General features: G+C 41.8%; 1 protein-coding gene across 6 annotated transcripts in view; it reads left to right on the top strand.

Moving 5' to 3' along the window:
* The first annotated feature begins 2,831 nt into the window (after positions 1 to 2,831).
* The window catches only part of CACNB2 (calcium voltage-gated channel auxiliary subunit beta 2), a 401,610-nt gene continuing 387,728 nt past the window's right edge, over positions 2,832 to 16,713 (top strand). For 3 of the 6 annotated variants that reach the window (XM_017962586.3, XM_017962583.3, XM_017962589.3), the window contains exons 1-2: positions 3,399 to 3,652; positions 13,292 to 13,384. In XM_017962586.3, coding sequence (XP_017818075.1) covers positions 3,617 to 3,652; positions 13,292 to 13,384 — 129 coding nt within the window. In that variant the 5' untranslated portion in view covers positions 3,399 to 3,616. Of the gene's footprint in view, positions 3,265 to 3,398; positions 3,653 to 13,291; positions 13,385 to 16,713 lie in introns of those variants that run through there. The other 3 variants (XM_017962584.3, XM_017962582.3, XM_017962588.3) reach the window with 2 other exon arrangements.

Below are 16,713 nucleotides of genomic sequence, written 5' to 3'. Positions count from 1 at the left end.
ACTTAAGTGCTTCTATTTAACGTTCAGCAAAATTTTTAAAAAAGTGGTATTTTAATTTTTTAAATTTTATTTTTCCATAAGTTATTGGGGTACAGGTGGTATTTGGTTACATGAGTAAGTTCTTTAGTGGAGATTTGTGAGAACCTGGTACACCCATCAACCTAGCAGTATACATTGCACCATATTTGTTGTCTTTTATCCCGTACCCCCTCCCACTCTTCCCCCCAAGTCTCCAAAGTCCATTGTATCATTCTTATGCCTTTGCATCCTCACAGCTTAGCTCCCACATGTCAGTGAGAACATATGATGTTTGGTTTTCTATTCCTGAGTTACTTCCCTTAGAATAATAGTCTCTAAAAAAAAAAAAAAAAAAAAAAAAAAAGTCTCTAATCTCATCCAGGTGATTGCAAATGCTGTTAATTTATTTCTTTTCATAGTTGAGTAGTATCTCATCATCATATATATCAGAGTTTCTTTATCAGCTCATTGATTGATGAGCATTTGTGTTGGTTCCACGATTTTGCTACTATGAATTGTGCTGCTGTAAACACGCATGTGCAAATATCTTTTTTGAATAATGACTTCTTTTCCTCTGGGTAGATACCCAGTAGTGGAATTGCTAGATCAAATGGTAGTTCTACTTTTAGTCCTTTAAGGAATCTCTACACTGTTTTCCATAGTGGCTGTGCTAGTTTACATTCCCACCAGCAGTGCACAAGTGTTCCCTGACCACTGCATCCATGCCAACATCTCCTGTTGTTTGATTCTTTGATTATGATCACTCTCACAGGGGTAAGGCGGTATTACATTGTGGTTTTGAGTTGCATTTCCCTGATCATTTTTGATGTTGAGCCATTTTTCATATGTTTGTTGGCCATTTGTATATCTTCTTTTGAGAATTGTCTATTAGTGTCCATAGCCCATAAAAGCGGCATTTTTAATACCAAAGATTAGGAAAATCAATGATGCTTTATGCCTAAATCTTTAACTGTGTCAAGACCCATTCTTTAAGCCTGGCTCAAATCAGTGCTATGGTGGAGACAATAGGTTTAAAATGTCTATGCTTATCTTTGAGGAGAACAAATACTATATCTCATATAATTTAATATATCATAGTAAAATACAGAAGGCAGTTGAAGCCTATTACAGTAAATGTTTGCATGTATATTTCAATATACCAAACTTGCATTTTGTTGTTACAAAATAACATATTAATAGACGCCTGGAGCTGGACTGGCGCCGTGGCTCACGCCTGTAATCCCAGCACTTTGGGAGGCTGAGATGGGCGGATCATGAGGTCAGGAGTTTGAGATCAGCCTGGGCAACATGGCAAAACCCTGTCTCTACTAAAAAATACAAAAATTAGGCTGGATGCAGTGGCTCATGCCTGTAATCCCAGCATGTTGGGAGGCAGAGGCGGGCAGATCACCTGAGATCAGGAGTTCGAGACCAGCCTGGGCAACATGGTGAAACTCCATTTCTACTAAAAATACAAAAAAATTAGCTGGGTGTGGTGGCGGGCACCTGTAATCCCAGCTACTCGGGAAGCTGAGGAGAATCGATTGAACCCAGGAGGCGAAGGTTGCAGTGAGGTAAGATCGTGCCACTGCACTCCAGCCTGGGTGACAAGAGCAAAATTCTGTCTCAAAAAAAAAAAAAAAAAAAAAACCTGGAAAACTCGTTACAGAGGTTTCCACGGTAGTAAAATTTGTTGAAATGAGATGCACTCAATCATGTAAAAATGTGCCTCCTTGGGACTATCTGAACGGAATGTTAAGTGAAACACCCTCACTGTAGTCACTACCCTGTTATCAAGAGTTCTGGATCTTAAGGAAGTGCTTGTTTTGTCAAAAATGTGACACTAAGAGTTTTCACCCCTATGGAAAAACTCCAATCCTGGCTGGGCGTGGTGGCCCACACCTGTAATCCCAGCACTTTGGGAGGCGGAGGCCAGTGGATTATTTGAGGTCAGGAGTTCAAGACCAGCGCGGGCCACATGGTGAAACCCCGTCTTTACTAAAAATACAAAAATTAGCCGGGCTTGGTGGCATGTGGCTGTAATCCCAGCTATTCGGGGGGCTGAGGCGAGAGAATCGCTTGAACCCAAGAGGTGGAGGTTGCAGTGAGCCGAGATCGCGCCATTGCACTCCAGCCTGGGCGACAGAGTGAGACTCCGTCTAAAACAACAACAAACTTCAATTCTGTTTGGAAAGTAGTGCTAATTTAATTTGGCAAAGATGAAGACAGGAGTCATAAAGGAAAACATTCCGTCTCAGGTTGGGTAGATTCCCACCTAGTTGACCAGGCCAGTGGCAGGTTCAGGTGGGATCACCAGATGATCTTTATCAACGCCATTTCTTTTTCTGGATCCTTATTACTGACATCAGCAAGGCCTTTCAGCTGCCCAGGGGATGTTCTTTGCAGACATTTGCTCTCCTGGGCTGCCAGCAGCCTTTACAAATTTAAAACTTTAAGTGTAGGAACCCAGCCTCTGTCGTCCTTCCCCTCCGAAGTTAAGAGATCTGCTTTTAGGGTTCCTGAGAGGAGGTGTGGGGCCATGGGAACAGGATCAAGGCCCCCACGGCGCCCGCCCCCCGCCCCCCGCCCGGGTCGAGCGCCGGGCCTGGCTTCTGCGGCTTCGCAAACTTTTCAGCCTGTGCACCACCGCGACGCGCAGCAGCTGAACCGGAGCCCACGCGGCGCGCGCCTCCCGCGAGGAACTTTTCGGCTTGTCACTCTCGCTTTCCGACGCACCTCCCCCTGGCTCGCGCTCCCGGAGCTCCCTCCCCTCCTGGCGAGGACCTTTCCCGGCGCCCGCGGCTCCGATCCCCGCCGCGCTGCGCCCGCTCTGCCCGGCCCCGGCTGCCCCGCGGAGGGCGCCCCTCTCCCCAGCACCGCAGCTGCGCCCCCGCGTCCCGCCTCCTGCGCTGCTCGCTTCGCCCGATGCCCCGGCCCCATCCCGCGCACTGAGCGCCTGGCAGCGCGGCGCGGAGTCCCGGGGCGCTGCGGGGCGCTGCGCCGAGAACAGCCGGGCCTGAGCCCTGGGCGTCCCCCAGAGCCGATCGGAGCGCCGGGAGGCGGGGGCGAGGAGGAGGGGATCCGCCGCCGGGGCTGGCTGCTTCGCTCCGAGCCGACTTTTCGCCAATGGTCCAAAGCGACATGTCCAAGTCGCCTCCCACAGCGGCGGCGGCGGTGGCGCCGGAGATCCAGATGGAACTGCTGGAGAACGTGGCTCCCGCGGGGGCGCTCGGAGCCGCCGCACAGGTAGCGAGAGCGCGGCGCTTTCTCCTTCCTTTGTGAGCCGCCGGGCAGGGCACCGACCTCGGGCTCTCCCGGCACCTCCGCTCCAGGGATCTCTAGCCTCGCACCTCCCCGCTGCCTGGGTATCGTCAGCCACCTCCTCCCCTCGCTGCTTGCCCACTCTCTGCTCCTCTCCTGGCGCTGGGAACCCTGCCCCTTTGCGCCTTTTCCTGGCTCTGCCTCGGCTTCCATTTTTCTCTGCTTCCGAAAAGCCAGTGGGGAAGGGCGGGGGAGACCTGCCCGTCCTCCCAGACTTCTCCCGGGCTGCCCCAGCTGGCCCTCCTCGCCCTTTCCCGGGAGAGGCACATGGAGAGACATGAACCAGGCTAGTGGACTGGACCTGCTGAAGATCGTGAGTCCGGGTGGGCGGGAGGGGGCCCATCGCAGCGCTTTCTACGATGCGGACCCTCCTAGCCACGCTCGGAACTGGGATGGGCGTGGGTGTGAGGGTGATGGGGTGGAGGTGGGCAGGAGGGGAGCGAATGTGGGGGCGCCCTGCCGGATTTCCCCCCAGAGTTGCCCGGACCACACTGCGCACCTGGGGCTGACAGCTCTCCAGTCCCTCGGGCACTTGCCAAGGTTTGCCTGTCCCACCTCGTGCCTTTCCCGTAAGAAGCGAGCAAGCTGGGGACAAGAAAGTTTTTAATTCTTCCGTCTCCCCTGAAATGTTAGCCATTTCAGGGATCTCCAGGATCCCCTTTCTCTCCGATAAGTATTCGCGGTTTCTGGAAAAAGTCAGCTTCGCTGCAGGTTGTTGTGAAATTGGAGATGTCAGTTGTAGGCGCTGGGCAATGACAAGGTGGCTTTTTTTTACGTAAGGCTTCAGCAGGTACAGTTTGGGTTACAGACACCTCCAGGTCTCAGCAGTGAGGAGTCGCTCAACTTTTCTCCCAGCAGGGAAATGACTTCAGACTCCTAGCTGCGGGCTGGCTGTTGGCTGGCCAGTGATGTGAAGAGGTCATTGTTACATTTCAGGAAGCATTCTGGAGAAATGTCTCTTTGCTTAACGGTATTGGCTTGTTGATTTCAAGCCTATATTTGCCAGATTTTAATTTGTGGTATTATATATATAGTGTGTGTGTATACACTTATATATTAATACATAGACACACATACACACACTAGAGAGAGCATGTTAGAGTATCATTTGCTGTAGTCGTGGGGGCAGGAGTGTGATAACCTAATAAAGGTGGCAAGTGTTTTCTTGCTGTTGTTTCCATAGGTGGAACCTGAGTGCTCTAGATATTTTGATATTGTAATCATGGCAGTTCCAAGTGGCGTAGTAGTCTAGCTTTATTGAACTTTCTTTTACCATTGGGAAATTAATGTGCTAACTTAAAACACATAATTCACTTTGATTCGAGAAGGGGAAGAATGTGGAAACCAAGGACTTGTGTAATCAGAAATCTATTTCTTTTGTAGTGGTAAAACAGCTAGATTTTAGTCTGCCCTGGGCTGTTTGCTTCACAAGCCGAGTGGGGACATGTAATGAACCAGCTACATTCCCATCTGGTCTCTGCCAGAGGATCTGAATTTTAACCAATAGAGTTTGCATTTGTTCTAGACTCCTGATTTTTATCTAGACGCTTGCCAGGTTAGATAGAATGAAAAATGTACCCGGAGACCTCGGTTATTCTAGGATGAAGGTCCTGAATACTATCAATATTCGAGTCCTCCATCAAAGGAAAGGACGTTTAGACCCTCATTTGCCTTTGATCTTCCTTGAGGGATATTTTAGAAAAGTTTTTATTCTTATGATAAAAATAGAGTTCCTAAATTCCTAGAGATCAAAGTCAGGGCTGGCATTCAGATAAGAGATACTAATTTACTTTGTGATTTATGTATAATGATTAAATGTAAGTCAACAAATTATTGTACAGCAGCAATGTGGAAATGATTCTGATGTGGAAAGACACAATTTCTGCCTTCAAAGAATTTATATTCCAGTAGCAGCAATTAGGATGTATGTATAGGGGCTGTAAGAGAAGTTCTGACTAGTATATGGCTTCAAAGGAATAAAGATTATAAACATGCCATTTGGAGGAATCTGTAAGGATTTCACTGATGAGGTGGCATTTGCAAAAAGATTCGAAGGATGGGTCAGATTACACCAGATATTTTCGAGACAGTTGGTAAGCAGTCGTACATAAAACAAAGCCCCAGAAGTAAGAAATATTACAGTATATATTTATCATTTCTAGTTTAAAAAGAGCATGGTAAGGTCAAGATTGGGCACAGTTAGGCATAAAACTGACAAAGCAATTTGAGACTACATCTTGGGGACTTGGAACCTTTAGTGTATTGAGCGACAGGGAACTGTGGAAGGAGTTCAAAACAGGACCCACTTAACAGCTCATTTGGGAATATTCACTTGCAAATGTTCTGTATGATAGTTTCAAATCTCAGGAGTCCAGAAGTGAAGTTACCAGGAGGCAGACAGATGTAACAGTTTGGGCCAGGGGTAATCAGGCCTAAGAGAAAAAGAGATGAAAAGATAATGGATATGACAGTTCTGTGTATCAAACATCTCAAAGTTCAATTCACAGGAATTAGCCAGTGATTGCATAGATAAAGGAGAGAGAACAGAGAGGGCAGAATGGATTTTACAAGCAAGTTTAAGAGATAGAAATATTCACCTGCATCAACATTCATCTCCTTGCTTTCTCTGCCTTCCAAAAATGAAAGCAATTTGACTTGAATTGCGTTCATCTCACATCCATTATTTGAGGGAACCATTGCCTGTTTATTTTATATCTAATAAATCGTGGCATCATAGGGTTGTGTGAGGCTTGGCAAAGTCATCTCTTCCATATCTCTGTTTGGGCAGAACAGACCAGCGGTAAAAACTGCCTGAGTAAGGAGGCTGGCTCTAAAGCATCCTCCGTTTGTGTGGTACCGAGTAATTCTACTCAGAATTACTAGGCAGTTCTACTTAGAAATGGAGTTTCTATTTACAAATGGAACCTCTAAAGCAATCATTGGTTTTAGGAATCATTCTACTTCACCTCTGGATTATATTATTATATTTGTATGAAGAAAGCAGAAGACGTAGATTTGCAAACTCTGCCATTTTCCTTTTCTGTATCAATCAGTCTGCCTAGAGAGAGGGAGCATCCTGATACATTCCGGTCCATTTGCCCCAGTACATTGCCATAAACAAAATGATACATTTCTCAGAGCCCTGGTTTTTGTTTGTTTTGTTTGTTTTGTTTTTGTTTTTGTTCTGTTTTGATTTTTGAGACAGAGTCTCACTCTGTCACCCAGGCTGGAGTGCAGTGGCACTATCTCAGCTCACTGCAACCTTCACCTCCTGGTTTCAAGCAATTTTCCTGCCTCAGCCTCCTGAGTAGCTAGGACTACAGGTGCCTGCCACCATGCCCAGCTAATTTTTTTGTATTTTTAGTAGAAATGGGGTTTCACCATGTTGGCTAGGTTTGTGTCAAACTCCTGAACTCGGGTGATCTGCCCACCTTGACCTCCCAAAGTGCTGGGATTACAGGTGTGAGCCACCATACCCGGCCCAAAATGGATCCATTTCTTTCATAAGAAATGAGTGGCAATCTAACTGCAAATTCTTGAAAGTTCCAATTTAAGAAAATTGCATTGCTTTTTAGGTAAACTGTTGAACAGTTTCAGTGTGAACTTGGACACAGTCTACCTCCAAAGTCCAGATTCTCATGGAGGACCCTTTCTCCAAGCTCCAAATCTGTGCTGTTCACTGTGGTAGCCACTAGCCACCTGTGGCTTTTGAGCCCTTGAAATGTGGCTAGTCTGAACTGATATGTGCTGTAAATGTGAAATTCACACCAGCTATTAAAGCCTTAAGATGAAATAAAGAATGTAACACATCTTCATTAGTAAATTTTAAATTGATGACAAGTTGCAATGATCATGTTTTGGATATGCTGGGTTAAATAAATGCATTGTTACAATTAATTTCACCTGTTACTGTTTACCTTTTTAATGTGGCTGCTGGAAAATTTCAATGATGTATTTGGCTCATATGATATTTCTATGGGGCAACATTAAACTGGTAATTCTCTGGGGAATTGAATAGCTCCTGCATGAAGGTTGGGTGAACGGGAAGCAGGTGACAGGGATTGATAGGTAACAGAAGAGGAAATGGAGGAGTAACAAGAACAGTATCTCAGCACTCTAGGCCTCAGGGAGATTGTCAGTGGCACCTCCAGTCACACCTGAAACTGAACAGACAGTAACCAGCGGGCCTGTTTGTTTTGCTCCTAGCAACAGGTCCCAGCTGGTCCCACCCCAGCCGAGTCTGCCAGATGCTTTTCAAGCATGTGATGGCAACATCCTGAATGGCTGTAGCAAGGAGCTTTATCAAAAAAGAGTAGCAGCTGTTTTCTAGTGGCTCTCGAACTAAATCAACACTGTTTTCCTGAAATAGTCTTAGGTTCCATGTTCAAATGAGTTTTCTGCAGTCTCCAAAGTGGGTGGCCATAGGTCCTGTGCTTTTTATTTTGCTGAAATCTTCACTTCTAACCACACCATCACTTTTCTCTTGAATGTTTTTTTTTTTTTTTTTTTCCTGATGTGGCATGGGAGAAATTTACAGACATGCCAATCAGAATTTCTGAGTATGTTTTATAATTTGAAATATATCTGAGTGATTTGAGGTTTTGTTGTTCTTACAGTCTCATGCTCTTTTTCTTTTCATCTCTCTTTTTATATGAAGACTCAGTTTACCTGTTGCTGTATTTAATTCCTTTGAATTATGTAGCCTTGGCCCGTTCAAGAGAAGCTAAACAAAATACATTAACCCCATAGAGGATGGTGATACTCTGCAATTGTGTAGCTTGTCTCTATCCTACACATAGTATAGGTCAAAAACCACGTTACAAACTAATTGTAACAATGCATTATTTCACAACATAACAGAGAGAGAAAACTACTTATGACATCACTTAAAGGAACCGAGCCTGTCTTACTGATCTTTCCAAGCCTGGCAGGAGGTAGATTGTGAAGAAGGCATGTGTTGTTCCTGGCTTTCTGCCCTCCCTGCCTGTGCTCCTCCTTACTGGGCAGATAGAGCTCTGCTTCCTGGCCTTCTTCTTCCCTCCTCCCTCCTCTACCTGCTAGACACCCACCCCCATCCCCAAGAACTCTATTTATGCAGGCTTCTTGTTCCTTTCTGCTTTTGTGTGAACTGAGCCATATAAAAGGCAACTCCTTTTTCTAGGAATGTCATTTAGCTACTTCTTGCCTAGTAAAGGATCTTACCCTTAGCTTATTCACACTAAGCTATTGGTAAATGAGGAGATTTGATACATGATTTCTCTATGGATAGTTTTGGCTTTGTTTTTGGTCATAAGATAAGGAAAGTCTAGAAATTCAAGGGGATAAACATCATTGAACATGAACTGAGAGAGACGGAGACTAGTTTTTTAAATTTAATTTAATTTAATTTAATTTTTTGAGACAGTGTCTCACTCGGTAGCCCAGGCTGGAGTGCAGTGGTGCAGTGTTGGCTTACTGCAACCTCCATCTTCCATGTTGAAGCATTTGTCCTGCTTCAGCCTCCTGAGTAGCTGGGACTACAGGCACATGTCACTACGGCCAGCTAATTTTTTGTTTGTTTTTGTTTTTGAGACAGGGTCTCGCTCTGTCACTCAGGCTGGAGTGCAGTGGTGCTATCTTGGCTCACTGCAACCTCCACCTCCTGGGTTCAGGCGATTCTCCTGCCTCATCCTCCTGAGTAGCTGGTATTACAGGCTCCAGTCACCACATCTGGCTAATTTTTTTGTATTTTTAGTAGAGATAGGGTTTCAACATGTTGGTCGCTCTAGTCTTGAACTCCTGACCTCAAATGATCTGTTCACCTCTGCCTCCCAAAGTGCTGGGATGACAGGCGTGAGCCACCGCGCCCAGCCTAATTTTTGTATTTTTTAGTAGAAACGGTTTCGCCATGTTGGCCAGGGTAGTGTCAAACTCCTGACCTCAGGTGATCCGCCCACATTGCTCTCTCAAAGTGCTGGGATTACAAGCATGAGCCACCATGCCCGGCCTAATTTTAAGTGTCAGTATTATGCTCACGGGAAGTAATCTGTAGGCAGGAGAGCTGTCACAATAACTATCAAAGCACAGAAGCCATATCATTCTTCAGGTTGTCCCCAGGGGCTGCCAACATTGTGTGCACGGCTAAAATCTCCAGTTAACTGACAACTTCTATAATTAATTACTCCTGTCTCCTTCAATCATACAGAAATTAGATTTTCATTACTTGTGAAAAGGTCAACATTTATTTGCTGATTTTTAAGACTGGAGTCCACTCTTAAGTTATTTAGTGTCAAGAAAGATAGATATTCATTCACACTAAGCTGACATTAACATCATGATGGATTTTGAATGTCTTTTTAATAAGTCATTAATATATTTTTGGAAATGTCTTAAGAATTTTTTTCCCTAGTTTCTGAAATCTTAGCCTGATGTTTTGAAACAAATAAAGTAATATAAATATAAGAGTTTTTTTTTCTTTTTAGTATAGTGACATAATTTGTTTTTATTACGCTTCATGTAGCTAATAGCAATTAGTGGAAATTAGTCACTTTTGGGACTCTTTCAAGAAGGACATAGAGTCCTGCACGTGTCAGGGAGAATCTATAGGTAACACCTTGTACTATAGCCAAATTCCTTTTCCTGTCTGCCCTTTTCTTTGTACAACCTGGGCCACACTAATGATGAACAGTTTCAGATATTGGGTGTTCATATATTTAATGTTGGCAAAAAATATTTAGAAAAACCATTGTTCACAAAAGTGGCTGCACTTGAAACAATTACACACATTTATATATATATATATTTTCAAATTTAGTCAGCTAAATATTTGAACACTTAATCTTACCTGTCTTTTCCATCTGGGAGAGGTTTGGCCTTCCCATTTTTTTCCCCCTTAATTCCTTCAGAAGTAGTCGTCTAGTCCTTTTTTTCAAGGATTTCAAGTAACTGAAAACCGAATCTTTCGAGCAAGATGGACTTAATTTTAAATACGCATTAGATTAAAAGAAATTTAATTTCGTAATGGCAGGATGAATTCTCATTAACATTTTTAAAGGTATATGAAAATGGGCTATTAGCTTTCCAAAGATGCTTTAAATGGGTTTTTTTTGTTTTTTGATCCTGTTATTATAAAAAAATATAACTGGTCAGTAAGTAGTCACTCTATAGTTTAATAAAAAAAAAAGAGAAACTTTAGAAGAGAAATTACTGTGGAAATTAGTAAAATCACAGAATAGAGATATAATTAAGCATATATATTTATTTTGTCTTTTAATAATTATGATATATGATAGAGAGTTGATCTAACACTCTTAAGGCATGAGCAAATGAATACTTTAAATAAATCATCACTTACACATTTAAGTAATGGAAGAACAATTTTTTTTCTCAAAACTATCACCAGCATGCATGCAGTTCAGTGTGCCATAGTTGTTTAGTGTGTAAACTGTCTTAGTACAGTTGAAAACTGTAATAATTTCATTACATATCCTTTGCATAGGTAGCTAAGTATGCCTGAAATAGCATTTATGAACAGGATTCCCAGGGGCCTGGAAAAATTAATGTGAGTTTTTAAATGTGTCCAACTTTTTGCAGAGAACGACCACCTCCTCTGTGACTGAATGTCTTTAACTTTGTGTGGCTCTCACAGTGCCTGATGTACAACTGTGAGCAACCACAAAATACCTTACACATCCAAGAAGCTGAATAATGAAACATATTTATCACTAAAATGCTAAAATTAAAGGACAATAGAATTGTGAAGATATTCTTTTCTGTTCATTTAAAAATGGTACTGGAGGCTGGGCATGGTAACCCACTCCTGTAGTCCCACCACTTTGGGAGGCTGAGGCGGGAGGATTGCTTAAAGTCATGAGTTCAAGACCAGCCTGGGCAACACAATGAGACCCTGTCCCTGTCTCTACAAAAAACAAAAAAATTAGCCAAGCATGGCAATGTGTGCCTGTAGTTCCAGTTACTTAGGAGGCTGAGGTGGGAGGATTGCTTGAGCCCAGGGGGTGTGGGGGTAGTCAAGGCTGCAGTGAGCCATGATCATGTCACTGCACTCCAGCCTGGGTGACAGCACAAGACATTGTCCGCCCAAAAAAAGGAAAAGATTATATTTTGTCTTTGTGCTCAAAGATAATTTATGTTCCTCATGAGGGTAAATGGTGAATTTAACACGGATTGTCCCTACACCCCCAAAGAAGCATGTTAGGCCTTAAAAATACTTTCAAGGTAATAAGTACTTTTGCACATGGGTTAATATATATTTAAAAGAAAATTTTAAAGAGATTTTCATACTTTGTTTTACTTTTCTTAGGCCTTAGAAAAATGCATCCATCCAAAACTTTACATAATAATTGGAAAAGAAAAAAAGTGGTTAAAAGAATGTTATTTTTCAACAGTTTACTGAATAGTGTTTACATAAGTAAAAAGAATAAGCTGTTAACTGAGGAGAACCTTGTATATTACATTACGAAAGCCCAGCGTAGCTTTCTTGCCGTTTATGAAGTTGAGAGTTAATTAAATGTCATGGAAACACATTTGTATTATATAAATCCCTTAGATACTCTGAAGAGAACTTATAGAACAAACATCTATAAGAAAATTTTTTGCTTTAAGATTATACCACCCTCTCAATGATTGCAAATTCATCTAAATTACTCATAACGCAAATGTTTGTAATAGATTTCAGCTTGCCTAAGTGCTACATACACTATGACAGATATTTTAATGAAAACCATATGAATAGAGGAAGCATGACCAAATAGCATTTTCAAAACCTGAATGTGATGATTTTAAAAATAAATGGTGTAAATTTCTGATCATCTAATGAAGTCTCTATGAGCCTAATAATTCTCAACGTGTTATATACACTTTTGTCCAGTTCATTTCCACGTCTTCCAACCCCTGCATAGGTATCACTTTTTGTGTATTAGTTTGAGTCCTTACCATGTGTTAGATCTTAGGCTAAATGCTATAAATACATTATTTCATTTCATACTTAATCCTATGAGGTATTATTTCATCTAATACTTAACCCCATTTTAAAGATGAAAAGATTGAAAAAATTAAGAAACTTGGTCAAGATTTGCTATGGCCAGGATTCTAACCTGTGTGCTGCATTTAACTCTAAACTCAGTGTTAAGCTATTGTTCGTTTATATTTTAATGTTTAATATTTGCACTTACTGTATTTGTGCTTAGAATTAAACATAGATTGATGTGTAATTTATTCTTAGGGTTCTGAATGTAAACTATAAATGTAATAGGAAAAGCAAGTTCATTTTTAGATGTTTGTGCTTGGCCCAATCCTATTATTGAAACAAACCATCTTACCTTTAACTTCTTGTTTTAAATGTTTATTTTTAAATGCTTTATCATTACAGGCTTTTGCCTCTTGCCTGCTAACATATTTAGAACAGATAACATCCATTGTTTTAATTCACTAGTTATTCAGTGCTTTGCCAAGAAAACTCTCCTCCCCGGCCAGGCACGACGGCTCATGCCTGTAATCCTAACGCTTTGGCAGGCCAAGGTGGGCAGATCACCTGAGGTCGGGAGTTCGAGACCACCTTGACCAACATGGAGAAACCCCGTCTCTACTGAAAATACAAAATTAGCCAGACATGGTGGCACATGCCTGTAATCCCAACTATGCAAGAGGTGAGGCAGGAGAATCACTTGAACCTGGGAGGCAGAGATTGCAGTGAGCTGAGATGGTGCCCTTGCACTCCAGCCTGGGCAACAAGAGTGAAACTCTGTCTCAAAAAAGAACAGAAAAGAAAACTGTCCTCCCTACATCATCACTGATTGGAAATAGATTTGTGGAATCCCACCAATATTAACTTTTAATGATGCTTACATGATGGCAATGTATTACTTGTTTTCGGTCTTAGATGTTTTCTACAACTAGGCCTACATTCCTGTTAAAGGGTCTTATAATAATCTAATTTCTTTTTTTTTTTTTGTAGTCATATGGAAAAGGAGCCAGAAGGAAAAACAGATTTAAAGGATCTGATGGAAGCACATCATCTGACACTACCTCAAATAGTTTTGTTCGCCAGGTAAGACAGTTTTAAGTTCATGGTTTTGAAACGTATCTTAAAATGACTTTAGATTTTTAAAGGCGGTTTTTCACTCTTTTCCTTAAGATTTATGTAGTATGATTGTACTTACTTTTAATTGAAGTGAAAACTGTGCTGTTTAATGTCATAATTAAAATATTTTAATTTTAAGTGAGACTAAGTAATAATTACACTCTTTCCTGGCAAGTTGAGGAAAGACAAGTGTAGAATTCATTACAGAGGATTTCTTTGAAACAGAGTGAGAGAACTCCAGCAGAAATGATTATGGATTTGGGGGGAATTTTTTTTAGTGGGACAGAGAGCTGGTGGTGCACCTGTATCTCCATCTATGAGATGCTGGGGTTCTTCTAGTTGAGTTTTTTTCTCACTTTGAGCTTGAATTGAAAACTAGAAAATCGTTCTTGGTCTTGAAATGGTTGAGGCTACTGAGGTTAAATAGAACATGCAGTATCACTGAGACATAATTTAGACCATTTCTGCCTTTGGAGACATAGCCTTCATCTCATTTAACGTGTAGTATATTCCTGCCAAGCAGCCTGGAACGGTCCCCTAAACAGACAGTGCCAGGCTCCCTAACATATAAACACACTTATATATGGTAACAGAAAGGAATTCCGTTACCAGAGGAAGGGCATAGAGGCAGCTGGACCTCTGAGGGTTGTGGTTGCGTGTTGAGAATGAAGTCTCATCAGGAACGAGCGAGCTTGTTTCTTCCTCTAACCCTCTTCATGGAGTGGAAAGTAGGGGGGGAGCATGCTGCAGAGAATCCACTGTTGTGGCTCACGGACGGCCAGTGTCTGACCAGTGCTCTCTTCATCTCTTGTCAATGACAGCTCACTCCCCAGAACAGTGGTTGTCAACTGGAAAAGCTGCCCTGTGTCATTTGGATGCCACTTTCCCCAATGCTGCTTGAGTCCGTCATCATGGCTATCCCTGCCCCCTGTTTGTGTGGCAGGAGGGTCTCCTATAAATCCTTGATGACCTTTTGGGTTTTGTTTTTGTTGGGGACTGTTACATTTCACCAGCTGTCTACCCTTATTGGCTCCTTGTGGCACTCACCAGGTGTCTCCCTCATGTTTCCTTCCCACAATTAGCCGCAGTGGAACTTGAACTTGTCCACCTGCAGCATTGGTGGGGATTTTGATCGTGGCTGGTTGCTGCTGCTTTGCACTGTCCTTAGACAAAGGATGATCTGTCCCCAGCCATCAGTCCCCGCTTGCAACGTTTGAGTATGCCAGTGGTACATCCAAGTAACTTGGCAACTGGAAAAAAATGGATCCTGGCCCGTACCAATTGGGAATTGTTGTGGTTGCAGGAAGTGAGAAAAAGAGTTAAGAAGGGGCAAAGCAAAGCTTTTTTGGTTAGAAACATGTAGAAAGAAAATAGAAGATGAAGCCAAGTGAGGCCCAGCCCTAGAGCTATGTTCTAATGGTGTCAGCAGGAGCTGGGAAGGCTCTCAGAAGAGCGGAAGATGTGTGCGTTGGCCTGATGTTATAGTGGGCAGAATCCAGGCATCATGGTCCTGCTGATGAAGGGAGGGCCTTGGGACATAGTGACCTGGGTGAGTCAGTTAAAGGAAAGTTACCCAATGCCTTTTCCATTTCAAGTGTGCGTATTTATTCTGCCTCTGAGACAAGGAGATTGAACCTGGAGAGCTAGAGTTAGAATCTACAACTCTGAGTCATCATGTGGGACCTGAAACAGAAAAAAAAAAAAAAAAAAAAGAAAAACTAGCTCCTTAGTGTGCATAGTAGCTGCAGCAGAGCAACAAACAATGCCAGGCCGCTTGTTGAAATTGTATGGAAACAAAACTGATATGTTTCAAGTAAGCAAGACATAATGAATAGAAACGAATAGTGTAGAACCCATTATTACTCATTTAATCCCTGTAGAAATGCCACATAAAGGCAATCGCTGGACTCCATTTTCAAGTTATATTTTTGACTGTGAATTCCTTTTTCATAGAGTTTTGAGAACTCAATTCACATGGCGAGGAGAGATTACCATAGTGTGTATAACTAAACTGGAATTTGTTTTTCTTCACAGTAATTTTCTTTTGTGTTCTTAGTAATGTATGTAGCTTAAAACACCATTATAAGTGATAACAAGAGTTTTTAAATGATTTAATGTAAATTTAGATATATATTGCCAAAACATACATGAGCATGTAAGAAGGCAAAAGGAAATTTATCCCAAAGGGTAAATATACAGGTCTGTTTCTTAGAATATCAATAGGATGAGGTATTTGCTATGGCATGGATTTTGGGGTAATGATTACACAGGCATATCATTGAAAACCCTTAAATGCTGGTTTGCATCTGTCACAAAAGGAAAACTAGTGTCTTTGGCAAGAGTTCTGAGTTAAAAATTGTATTTCTCCTTTGGTAATTTAATCTCTATTCTGTTAAAACAGCGTTCCTATTTTGCTGCCATTTGAAAATAAGTAAAAGCTACCATAAGATAGCCAGATATTTAATAGAAATGGTTTCCTGGAGTGTTTGCAGGAATGCATGGCAGATAGTAACAATGGGCACATTAGATGATTATTATTATTATTTATTTAGTTTTGAGACCAAGTCTCACTCTGTTACCCAGGCTGGAGTACAGTGGCGTGATCTCGGCTCACTGCAACCTCTGCCTCCCGGGTTCAAGTGATTCTCCTGCCTCAGCCTTGCGAATAGCTGGTATTACAGGCACAAGCTATGCCCAGCTGATTTTTGTATTTTTAGTAGAGATGGAGTTTCACCATGATGGCCAGGCTGGTCTCGAACTCCTGACCTCAGGTGATTCACCCACCTCAGTGTGCCAAAGTGCTGGGATTACAGGCGTGAGCCACCATGCCTGGCAGCACATTGGATTATAAATAATTGGAAAAAATACCCTTTACATGTTGTTTTTTCATATAAGTGTGTATTTTTTAAACAAGTGACTTCCATCGACACATACTGCTTACTTGTCTGTAGCTAGGGAACATATATAATTGGTATTACAAAGGTATTTGCCCAATAGAAATGGATTTTTTAAAAAAATATCTTGCAGTTAGAGTCTACTATTGCCCTTTAATTAAAAATAATTCCTATATAATTTTAGAAACCTTATAATTTTATTGTTATAAACAGTATATTATTTGTAAGAAATTTAAAAAGTAAAATATTCAGAAACACTAGGTATACTTTTAGGTAGTCTTTATAATACTAAGATTTAAAAGTTTTAGATAATGTGAAAATTTGACATAAAGGAAACGAATTAAGAACTTAAAAAAAAAACAACTTGGAGAATATCAGAGAGTTCATTATGGAATAAATTGT

Source organism: Papio anubis, chromosome 11, assembly GCF_008728515.1.
Source record: "Papio anubis isolate 15944 chromosome 11, Panubis1.0, whole genome shotgun sequence".
Taxonomy (NCBI): domain Eukaryota; kingdom Metazoa; phylum Chordata; class Mammalia; order Primates; family Cercopithecidae; genus Papio; species Papio anubis.
The sequence above is the reverse complement of the archived record's forward strand: the minus strand, read 5'-3'. Positions and strand labels throughout refer to the sequence as shown.